Source organism: Aythya fuligula, chromosome Z, assembly GCF_009819795.1.
Source record: "Aythya fuligula isolate bAytFul2 chromosome Z, bAytFul2.pri, whole genome shotgun sequence".
NCBI lineage: Eukaryota > Metazoa > Chordata > Aves > Anseriformes > Anatidae > Aythya > Aythya fuligula.
The window spans coordinates 53,114,037-53,126,432 of record NC_045593.1 but is presented as its reverse complement, the minus strand read 5'-3'; the positions used below and the strand labels follow the sequence as shown (position 1 = coordinate 53,126,432).

Here is a 12,396-nt window from a genome sequence, read left to right as displayed (position 1 = left end):
ATTATTTGTGTACCAAAAAAACCCTACATTTTTTGAAGAGCTTGTTCTCTAAAATTGAGATTATTTCAATAGTTCAATTTATTTACAGGAAAAAATATTTTTTTTATATACACGTGATAGCACAGCTAAAAATGTAGAGGAGGTATTGACAATGAGAGCTCAAAACACTGGTTTTCAAGGTAAATATCTTATACACGTGATACTACTCAGCATTTTTCTGCATTCTCATCAGCAGTTTACATAACTGTTGCTTACAATAAATGTTCGTAGTGTGGGCTAGTATGGTGAAATAGGGCATTGCCTAGGATAGTTTTGACATGTACTCTAAATCATCGTATATCACGCTATTCAGATTCAAGACAGCAACAGACAAATCAAAAACAACTAAAGCAAAATTCCTTTTATAATGTTTAATTATAGGGGTTCTTGTTACTTTGTAGTGGTGGTTAGTCTTGGAAATTTTCACCATGTGGCTAAAATCTAAAAAGTGCTGCGCAGTACTGAATATGATCAGAATTCTTGACTGCTTTTTTTTTTTTTTTTAAATGCCATTATACTCATTGTCTCAGTAGGTGTGTTTTTCTTATGAACCATCTTCCCAAGCTTGATAATTAGTAGAAGCTAGAGCTGTTCTTTAAATGGTTATGAACTGCTAACACCATATACTTTCTTCTTTCACAGCTGGTGTAATCATTGTAGTCCTTTTCTGACCTCATTAATTTCTAGGTAATCCTGTCCCAAATGAAGAAGGATTTGTTGAATTTCGGATGGTAGGCCCTCTGAAATATATGTGGTGGTACCATGTAGTGGGACTGATCTGGATCAGTGAGTTTATCTTAGCCTGTCAGCAGATGACAGTAGCTGGAGCTGTTGTGACATACTATTTCACAAGGTAAGAATAACGTAGCTTTATTGTGAACAACCTAGAAATGGAACTAGCAGAAATAACAAGGGTTAGAGTTTAAAGGAAGAATACTTTCTTTCTGCCTGAAAGCTGAAGAGTAATTGGGTTGTATTAACTCTTCTTAAATCATGTGAAGTCCTAAAATAACCTGCTTTGCTGGTTATGGATGGCATTCTTGGTATTTAAGACTCGAAGTCCTGTTTGCCATGTAACCTGTGCGTGTTGTAATAACAGGAACAGTTGTTGACAAAACAGAATGCACCTGGAAGACCAAATTTAATGTTAATAATCAATGCTGATGAAGTCAGCACAGGTCAAAAAATAACTGACAGCAAATTATTATTGTTATTTTTAAAAATGTGCTTTAAATTAATAACCATTATTAATTCTTGTACAAGATTACTCAAGGTTTTATTAGATTCATCACTATATATGGATTCTCACAAAATCATGTACAAGTACAAAAATAATACAAAGTATGTGTGCATTAAAACTCCATATTACATTACTATATTTGTGTCACTGTTGTGTATGAGAGCATACTTTACCTTGGCTATTGTGCATGTATCTGCTAGCTGTTCAGGAAGGCAATACAGTTACTTGAACAATGCTTTTAACAAATTTCAGGCACAAGAGTTTAGCTTTACAGAGATAAGAGACTGATTTCAGAATCACAGACTTGTCCAAATAAATAAGTCCCTGCTTTAAGCTTTTGTCTCTAGCATTTGCAGACTTATCTGAAATTAAGACTGCTCAAAATTTGCTTTAAATAAGTGAAAATTAAAGTACTTGCTTTAGCTATTTAGGACCTATTAAAATAAAAAATAAAAAACTGAACATACCCTCAACAAGTTTGCCAATGCCACCGAGCTGTGTGGGAAGGGATGACGCTGTAGGGAAGGCATGCCATCCAGAAGGACCTCAGCAGGCATGAGAGGTGGGCCTATGTGAAAATCATGGGGTTCCACAAAGCTAAGTGCGAGGTCCTGCATCCGAGCTGGGGCAATGCCAAGGATAAAGAGAGCTTGGGCCGAGAATGGATTGGGAGCAGCCCAGAGGAGAAGGACCTGGGGGTGGTGGTTGACGAGAAGCTCTGCAAGAGCCAGCACTGTGTGCTTGCAGCCCAGAAAGCCAGCCGTATCCTGGCTGCACCAAAAGCAGCGTGGCCAGCAGGGCTGGGGAGGTGATTGTCCCCCTCTGCTCTGCTCTCCTGAGACCCCAACTGGAGCGCTGCGTTCAGCTCTGGGGCCCCCCAGGAAAAGAAGGACATGGACCTGTTAGAACGAGTCTAGAGGAGGGCCATGAGGATGATGAAGGGTCTGGAGCAGCTCTCCTATGAAGGCAGGCTGAGGGAGCTGGGGTTCTTCAGCCTGGAGAAGAGAAGACTCTAGGCTCTGTGCAGACCGCTAGCAGAGGGTAGATTTACGTTAGATACAAAGAAACTGTTCCTTACTCTGCGGGTGGTGAGGCCCTGGCACAGGCTGCCCAGAGAACCTGTGGATGCGCCATCCCTGGAGGTGTTCAAGGCCAGGCTGGATGGGGCTTTGAGCTATGTGGTCTTGGTGGGAGGTGTCCCTGCCCATGGCAGGGGGTTGGAATTAGGTGTTCTTTAAGGTCCCTTCTAACCCAAACCATTCCATTATTCTATGTAGGATATGATATATAAAAAATCCTAGGGATATACAGCAACCACGCTTTGTTCTTGTCATGTTCTTTTAAGAGTCTGATTTTTTTAACATGGGTTTTTAAATAATGATGCAGATATTTTTCAAGTGCATGATTCAGATCACAAATGTTTAATTGATTTGTCTTTTTTTGATTGAGACTGTTATCTGAATTATATTTGATTCCTTATCTGCCCTAGTATCTTAAGATGTATCAAAGGCAAGGAATTAATTTACTATGCTGACAGAAATTCTGTTATTTTATTAATGATGAAATCTTCAATTATACTGGTGAATGCATCTGTGAAGTTATTACAAGATGCTAGAGGGATGTACGCTTGTGAATAATGAAACTAGACTGAGTGAAAAACTGCAAAAGTACAGAGTAGAGAGGATAGTTTTGTGTTGGTACAGATTGCTTAGCAATGCTTATTCTTCATCTGTAATTCTATATATTTTCTGCCACCTGAAAAGGAATGATTTTACTTTTAACTGTACCTATCATTCCTTAACGGGAATTTTAAGTTAGCACGTATAAGTTGCTCCCTACTGTAATTCTTTCTTGCATTTTAAAGTAGATTTCTAACCTGAAAAGGGACTCAGTAAAAAGGAAAGGGCATTAATTTGGAGTTTCCCTGTTCTTTTGGACATTAGCAGCTTTCCACAGCAAATTAAATGAAATTATCTATAGAAAAATGTTTTATATGTGTTCAATATTGATTCACCCTAGTAGGACGGATTCTTTGCAACTCATGCAATAACAGATCTCAGCATTGTGCATTATAGAGTCAGCAGTCAGTTATGTTAACCTGAAGAGGAGAAAGTGTTTGGGTTGTATAGGTATAGATTAGACCATAACTTTTTATGTGATTGTGCCCAAGGGAAAGTAGAATTTGGCTTCTCCCTCCTGAGCAGTAAAAATTAATTGGAAGAAAATATAGGGAAAACCTGTTTCAGTTATTAACATCTCATGATTAAGTTGCTTGGAGATTATTTTTATGTGATAAAGACTATTTCTTGGTCTTTTTTTGAATGAAATTTGCATGAAAATAATTTTCTCCCAAGCTGGGGAGTTGTTTTATGTTTGGAATGTTAACACTTGCTCCTTTAATACTTGCTTTCTTGAGGATATAATAGCTAAATTAGAAATGCAAAACATCCGGAAAAGGAAATTTACATAATAAATTAAAATAGTAATATCCTCTTCAAGAATGTCTCGATTAAGACCTGAAACAGAAGGGGAAGACAAGGCTGGCTGTTGGAAAAATGCTGTTGTTGTTCTTTACTTTTCTTTTAAAGGGCTTGAGTTTCATACCGTGAAGCACAATTTAGAAGAAATTGTTATTTGGCAATAACTGAAATACATACAACTGCTAGTAAGGCTACCATTAAGATGTACTGTTTCTTTATCCTATTTCTGTTATTACATTAGAGCCAAAGGTGTGACTTGCACAGGCTGTCAGTGTTTTATCCAGAATGCACAATACACACTGACAGCCAGAGGAAGGATAAGAAATTCCTTTTGCACGCTAGCCTTTCAGGAATTTGTAGCAAATCTATAGGTAGACTTTAAATATACATTGATCATTCTACTTCATTCTTTTTCTCTTTTCAACAGGGAGAAAAGGAACCTGCCATTTACTCCTATCCTGGCATCTGTTAATCGGCTTGTTTGCTACCACCTAGGAACAGTAGCAAAGGGGTCTTTCATTATCACGTTAGTGAAGATACCACGAATGATTCTTATGTATATCCATACACAACTCAAAGGAAAAGTAAGAGAAACAGATTCCATTTTCTTACTGAAACTCAAGGCCTGATGTGTTTACAGATAATTTAGTTAAACCTGGAGGGAGGTCTTTGGAAGTCTCAGTTTGGAATATTTGGTCTTTCAAAGCCCATAGAACTGAGAGTAGCTGCTGGAGTTACTGAGATCAGTTACTGAAACACAAAGGAATATTGTTTTCTTGTTTTTCATGGTATCATTTTCCCCCCACACATTTTATGCTTTCCTAGGAAAATGCTTGTGCTCGCTGTATGCTTAAAGCCTGCATCTGCTGCCTTTGGTGTCTAGAAAAGTGCCTGACCTACTTAAATCAGGTAAGATTTCCAATATTCAAAAAAAAAAAAAAGATAAAAGATATAATTTCTAGAATGTAATCTGAGGCTGACACATAATGTATTGTACTTGGTAACTGACCTGAGGGGTGGTACTTAAGTTTTGTTTCCATTACTGAAATTAAAATGCAAGTCATGGCATTGGTCTTTGTTCAAAGGTGAAAGAAGGTGAAAAACAGACAGTATTCATCTTTGAGAACATTGTATGTCAACTTTAGATGAGATCTCAACAGATTTGATTAGTGGTTGGAGATGATCTCCCTTATGTCTGTTCTTCCAAGCTACATCTGATTTTCAAAATACGTTTTCTGTGACAAGGGAGCGAACCTTTTCCATGTGTAATATTTCATGTTCACAGGACAGAAAAACAATATGTAACATCAAATTGTCGTTGTCATCTACAAAGTGGAGTAAGAGCTGCAAGTTGCAAAGAGCTGCACAGGCTGGTCAGGCTACCTCATAAAAAACATTTGTTTGGCCTATAGTTCCACCTCTTAAATACATCTCTAACTCCCTTTTACAGTTATGTGTTTTTGTTTGTTTGTTTTTTGTTTGTTTGTTTGTTTTGTTTTGTTTTTTTCCCCCTAGAAATAGAAAAAATAAAATCATAAGGAAACAACAGTGTAATCCTTGGAAATTGTCCTGGATAATTTTGAATGCAGTCTATTGAAGTATCTAGAAATTACCTTGGTGGACTTCTATGACTTTCAAAGTCTTATATTTCCAGATTTTTTTCTAACAATTTAATTGCTGTAGTGATGCCACTGCTCACCTCCTGCAGAGAAGCTGCAAATTCTGTTTAATTAGTTTTTACTGGAATAAACTTGTTAATGCATAAATCATGAGCAAGGGAGGAAAAGAATGGTAATTCTCTACTTTGTATAGTCTTCTGTCAGCTGGTACATACTGATTGTTTCAACGACTCTCAAGGGAATCTTTACTCTTTAACATCATATGACATGTGCCTTTTTCAAAAGCCATGCCTGCCTTCTTTCTCCCTCCCTACTCTTGCCCCTTTAAACTCCTCTTCCCACCTCCCTCTGAAATATCTGATCATCCCAAATTTTCACTTTCTTTTTTTTTCCCCCCCAGAATGCATACACAGCCACAGCTATCAACAGCACCAACTTCTGCACCTCAGCAAAGGATGCCTTTGTTATTCTAGTGGAGAACGCTTTGCGGGTGGCTGCCATAAACACTGTTGGGGATTTTATGTTGTTCCTGGGAAAGGTACGTATGCTGTATACAGCTCTTAAGGCCTTCCACGGCAGCAAGCTTTCCTTAGCAACAACTTGCACCCCCAGATACAAAATGCCTTTGAGCTCCTGTTTCTTAGCATGACTTTATCACATCTAGCTGCATCCTATAAGGAAGGGACTGAGGGTGGTTAAACAACTGATCCACTTAGAAGTAGATCCACTTCAAGCAGAGGTCATCAGAAAGGAATGGCTGAAGATATTGGCACTTTTTGCATGAATTTATTTAAGGGAGTCAGGAGAAATGTGACCAGAAATACTGAGTTTTTGATTGGTTTTGTGGTTAAAAAACCTGAAGTTTTAAGGAAAGAAGACATTTCCTCTGAATTCAGCTCTCTAGATTTTTGTTGAAATTTGATAGTTTATTGATGACCATTTTTGTCAAAATTGCACTGGAAGGTAGTATGGAAGCCTGCATTGAGGAACTGTCAGCTTAAGTTACTAAGTTACTTTTACTCTGAGGATTAAGTTACTTTTACTCTGAGAATTAAAATAGACTAGAATAATTGCTGTGGTCATCTTTTTGTCTCTCCAGGAAATGATAGAGACCTACTTTATGGAAATTTAATCCAGTGAATTATTGTTATCCTTTTAAGGATTTTGTGCCATTATTTACTAAAATACTTAATACCTATCCATTTAAATCACCTGTGCTTAAGCATTTGGTCATTAATTAAACTGAACTGTCCTCCTTATTACATTCTTCTATTAAGTCAGAGTTCAGTGGGCTGAACTTTTAATCCAGTAATTAAATCAATAAGATGTGAGGAGAAGTAAATATATAACGAAGATACAGGTGCTTTAGTGATCATGAAATGCATAATGCAGCTTTATGGAGGAATCTGAAATGTGTTAGGGAATATCTCCTTGAAAGGATGTCTCTCAAATTATTGGAGAAATGCCCAGGTGACAGAAATATTAAAATGGACAGTGCAGCATATCAAAAATGGTATCATCTAAACAGAGCTAGGCTGCCAGCATATCTTCTCTACATTCCAAGCCAGTGTTTTCATAATACAGTAAGGCTGACCTATTTTACAATTTCATGTTTCTCTGCAGTTCATAATAAAAGGTTGGGAAATGTTCAAAATGTTGAGTGGCTACAACAGTTGTTTTGTTTTGTTTTGTTATCCCTAAAGACCAAACTGGTACCCAGTGAAATATCTGTTAGGGCCTCACACACAGTGTAGTTCAATGAAAACAGAGATGATGTGCCTTACCTGAATTAGAATGATCTCTTATTTTATTCATTTCTAGTCTGACCTATAATCTAATCTACTCTGATCATTTCTAATTCTGATATACTTCTCCTTATATGGAGACAAGACAATGATAAGACAAGCTTGAAAGATGTTTTGGCTGAATTGTTTCTTCCAGCAAAATGAAACACATACTGTCTCTGAAGTCCCACACTCCCAAAACAAATAAACCAAAACCAAATGCAATTGCACATTAATTGTATGGTAATATCTGGTTCTATTTATATGTAGTTATATATTATAATTGACAGGGTAAAGTTCTTTTTTTTAGGAGTATTCTGTAACACTAGAATTGTGACAGCAAGATACAAGTATAATTGTCTCTGAAAAATACCTTTTGTGTTGACAGATGCATTTGAAACAATTCTGACTTGCGCTTGCTGGACCAACAGATAAAACATCATTCCTATTGAGGGATGTGAGGAACCAAGGCTGTAAAAATGTCATTAGCACTGGCTAAATGACATCTTTACACAAAACCCCCTAGTTTTAGGATTGGCAGAGCAAGGAGCATATAGGTTGAAACAATCAGAAGGCTTCTGTCGTTGGAATTCTCGTATTTGTATGTTTTCTTCTTCAGGTCCTGATTGTCTGCAGTACAGGTTTGGCTGGGATTATGTTGCTGAATTACCAACGAGATTACACTGTCTGGGTGTTGCCTCTCATCATTGTCTGCCTCTTTGCGTTCCTGGTTGCTCACTGCTTCCTTTCCATTTATGAAATGGTCGTTGATGTCCTTTTCTTATGTTTTGCCATCGATACAAAATACAATGACGGAAGCCCTGGGAGGGAATTCTACATGGATAAAGTTCTCATGGTGAGTTTCCATTGCACTCTAAGAATATGGCTCCATAGGACTGATTTCTTGAGAGTGGGGTGAATGCACTAGCTGAGTATAAAATAAAATTATTTATTTATTTATTTATTTTTAAAACTTGGATTACCACGCTCTCTTACTCATGACTTGCTCAGCCAAGAGTGGTGTGGTAAGCATTAGATTAGTGATGCCTCCCTGCTGCTATTGACTTCTACTTGCTGACAGCTCAATGAGCATTCCTCATACAGAGTCATGCTCCTGGGTGTCATTTCTTGTAAAGGATGCAGTGCAGAACAGAAGGAAGAAAACAACGGGTAAAGGTTTGCTTCTTGTTCTTTCCTGAAAAGGACCTCTCTTGAGATGTGGAAGAGAACAAATGTCAGAATATTCAACCCCACACAGAGCTAGTGACTATGCTGAAGAAGCAATCTGAAATTGCTTCTCAGTCTCTCATGCACAGAAGCAACAGGTTTTTCATTCTGTGCTTGAGCCTTGATACTATGTCAAGGCTCTGTGCACAATTTATTTTTAATTTGTTTGTTCCATCTTATTACCAGTTCACTCTAACTGTACGCCAAGATGTAAAAATTGTGTTCCTCCAACCATTCAGTTTGTTACTGATGGTCATTTCTTGATAATGTTTTTCCATTTTAAGTGGCAACCACAGAATATGTCCCGTAAAATGCACCCCCAAGTGTAGGCTGGTGAAAGTCTTGTGACTTCTTAGCGAATTTTTCCTTTCTTTTTTTTTCTTTTTGAATACTTGTTAGAAAAGCGTGCCAAGAATTTAACTTTATGTTTTGGTAAAACAGTACAGAATCTAGAGTATATAATGAAAATGATAGCTGTTGACTTGTTTTTTAGCAAAATGTTGTCTCAGAAGCAAATCATAGAAGCCTTGCAGGTTTCTTTAATCAACAGGAGGTGTCACAAAACATCAGCAGCTAAAGTGTTTTTTATTTGTTACAAGTGTTTATATTTGTTACAAAATGACTCTTATCTTCAAGAGGAAAGAAAAGATAGAAAGGGGAATTATTACCTTTGTTAGTCTTTGAATAGGTAATTTTGATTGGGGAAAATTTGAAGAATTTGCATTCAGGGAGGTCAACAAGACCTTGCAAGTAATTATCTCCAAGTTCTGTTTAATGGTTCTAACATTACACACAGTTCACAGGGTAGGGTGTAATAACTGGTGTCTCTGTTTTTGTGACAGTCACCCTCCTACATTCCTTCCCGATAAAGGAGAGCTTAGAGGTAAATATATAACTTAAAACAGCACACACGGACAGATACCTGTCTGGCGTCCAGTTCTTCAGAATTAGATGATGGGGACCCTTGTGGCTATCTGGCAGGCTCTTTTGATATATCATGGGCAAGTCTGAACAAGAGGAGCGGAAGAAGCAAGTTTCATTGATTTTTTGAGCAATTACATCTTTGAAGTTTTGTATCTAGATTATATGCTTGGAGTATGCCCTAAGAAAGTACTTTTCACATTATTGCTGTTTTTCAGGAGTTTGTGGAAAATAGTAGGAAATCTATGAAGGAAGCTGGCCGGGGAGGTGGAGCTGAGGGCAGAGAGCTAAAACCAATGGTAGGTGCAGATGAGGAGGTGGCGATCCTCCAAGAGTTTCACTTTTACTTCTTCTCCCTCTTTGTCTTTACTGACTGCACTTCTTCAGGAGAAGTTTTTGTTCTCTGTATCACTCAAGATGTTCTGCTTTTTCTGTTTGTGAGCTTGCCTATCACCTGGATGGCAGAGTTTTTGTCACAGCTGAGACCATCTCCTGTAAAAGTAAGATGAAAGGAACTGTGTCATATGAAACAAATGCAGTATCATTTCATCAGGATTAGTAGTGCATGCTATGTGGTATACAGACAGTCCCAACTGCTGAGTACTCTCAAAATAAGATGATGATGGAATTCATTACACTATTCTGACTTCAATCCTCTTTTCAGTCCTGAATTAAACAATTTTTGTTTATCTTACATACACTGTAAGAGCCTGAAGAATACTACTGAGCACATCCATTGTTGCAAAGTAGGACCAGGCATTTAAAGCTCTCACCAAATTATTTTATACAGCGCCAAGGGATTGTATACAGTGATTCCTTTCAACCTGCTCAAATGACATTTCTCCCAGTTGTTTGTTTTATTGCCAACTACTTACGTTGCTTGTCTCTTGTGTGCTCTTTCCATCTCACACTGTCAAATATGCAGACAGTGAACAATGCATCATTTATGCTTCTGCATCCTGTCTTACTTATGATGTGCCTGTTAGGAAGGCATTGCATGTCTGAGTAGTCCAGAATAAGGAACAGCTTTACATGGTACAAGTAACAGATAGGTGGATGAGTTTGGAAAGTGGAGAACTGAGAGCATATGATGGAGAGCCAGGCTGGGCAAAGTATGACTTGTCATCATGCAATATGACTTTGTGAGATACAATCTTCTTCCATTGTTACTTTCTCAGAATATTTGGGGCCTGACTCAGTTCCTTATCAAGTGTACGTTTTGTTAATGTAACGGAATCCAAATAAGTGTGTGATAACAGTAAGAATTTTTTAAATGATGTATGTGAAGCCATGTTGCATGAGCACTTTTTGACGTGGCTGGAATGAGTTCCTGCTGTAGAACTGGTAGATGTGTAGCTTTGTGTGTTTTGCTATTTCATTATAGCATACCAGTTTCTAGATTTGCTTATGCCTAAATGCTGCTGTGTTTATACATTTAAAAAACTAATTCTGTGCTCATTTAATGTTTTCTTCAGGGAGTAATTCTAGCTGTTCAAACAGACACTTATGTTGGGACTTTCAGTGGCCTAAACACCATAAAAAATAAAGCTACCATTAAAATGGTTGAACACTGGGTTTGCAAACCAAACCCTCTGGTCACATGCACAAAAAATCTCCATCCAAAATTTTATGTTAGTCTCTAATTCAAAATACTGGTTTACAGTAAGTGGTTTTCTACTTATGCTCTCCTCAGTGCTAGCACAGACCACTAGTCAGACTTGTACTTGAGTAACTAAAGCTTGGATATTAAAACCTGTAATAACCCCCTTGTAAAAAGACAAACCAAGTACTTGCAAGTCAAGCATCTTTTTGTTCTTTTAGAAACTTGATTCTAGGCACTTGAGTCTGGCAATGACAAGAAGTCCTCCTAGGACTTTCCCGGCTGGGGAAGATGCTGAGCACTTGGGACTCAGCCTGAGTGTCATGTGCTGAATTACTCCCAGTTCTGCTGCTCATTTGATAGTCTTGTTTGGAACTGACTGGGCCTTGTTTTCTCAAGAGGTCTTCCATTTTGGGGTGTTAAACTCCAGCTGAATAGGTTCTGAAGTATTAGGGCCTCAGTTACTGACAAGGGCTGCACACAGCATAGATAGTAGCAATTACTTCTTTTGTGAAATTTATAATACTTTGCCCAAAGGCATTGTTAAAGGTTTCAGATTCATCTGGATTAAGATCATTAACAAGTCTATTCTAACAGCTGCACCTGTAGTCCACAAATTGGGTGTCTCAAAATTAGCTTAATTTTTCTTCAAAAAAAATAAAGTCCTTACTGTTTTGCTTCTGTTCCCTTGAAATGGATATTCTGTAGGTATGGCAATTAGTTCTATAAAAAAGCCAAGTGCCCTAAATGCATTTGTATTTTAGATAGGCATTTAATAGTAGAGATGAGGAAACATTTTGGACCTTCTGTCTCCAAAGAGACTGTCAAGGCACAAGAAGAAAACCTTTTCACACTTCTTTCTTTATGGTTTCCAGTGACCTCTTTGACTCAGTTTCTCCTTGTCCTTTGGCATTTGTCTAAGACTATACTGTATGACTTTGTTTTCTAGGCCTCTGGAGCAAGTTCATCTTGAAACTAGCCAGCCATATTGGAACCCATTGACATTCCAAAACAAAATATATATATACATATATACATACATATATATATATATATATAAAATAAACAGCCAAAATCAGAGAAAAGGAACAGGGATTTAATACTTTTTTTAACAATTATTTTTGTGAAACATGTACTCTTTTCATACGGGTGGCTTTTACAAGCAGCTTTATCATTGTTCCATTTTTTTTAAATTATTCATTGAAGTCATGGAAATGTTGATTCTTATCTGCTTGATATTTTACAATCTGGAGGAAGTATTGTAAAGATAATCTGAAATGATGATTGCATTTAGGGACAGATTTCCCATGACATGGCTAATCTTCTGAGTGTTTTATTTGCTTAATTTGTTTAAATTTGCATTAAATTTAGGACAGCCACATGTGAGGAAAACCTTCAAATCAAGACAAGTCTTAAATTTAGGTTTTTAAAAGGTAGTTTCAGTGAGAGTTAATTCAGTTCTAACTGGTTTGTAAGCAGTCATTTA

General features: G+C 37.4%; 1 protein-coding gene across 1 annotated transcript in view; it reads left to right on the top strand.

Moving 5' to 3' along the window:
- Positions 1-11,967, top strand: part of SLC44A1 (solute carrier family 44 member 1) — a 60,465-nt gene extending 48,498 nt beyond the window's left edge. Inside the window, exons 10-16 of the mRNA XM_032206605.1 lie at positions 727-892; positions 4,187-4,343; positions 4,585-4,668; positions 5,779-5,916; positions 7,782-8,018; positions 9,529-9,609; positions 11,860-11,967. Coding sequence (XP_032062496.1) covers positions 727-892; positions 4,187-4,343; positions 4,585-4,668; positions 5,779-5,916; positions 7,782-8,018; positions 9,529-9,609; positions 11,860-11,883 — 887 coding nt within the window. The 3' untranslated portion in view covers positions 11,884-11,967. The remainder of the gene's footprint in view (positions 1-726; positions 893-4,186; positions 4,344-4,584; positions 4,669-5,778; positions 5,917-7,781; positions 8,019-9,528; positions 9,610-11,859) is intronic.
- The last annotated feature ends 429 nt before the right edge of the window (positions 11,968-12,396 follow it).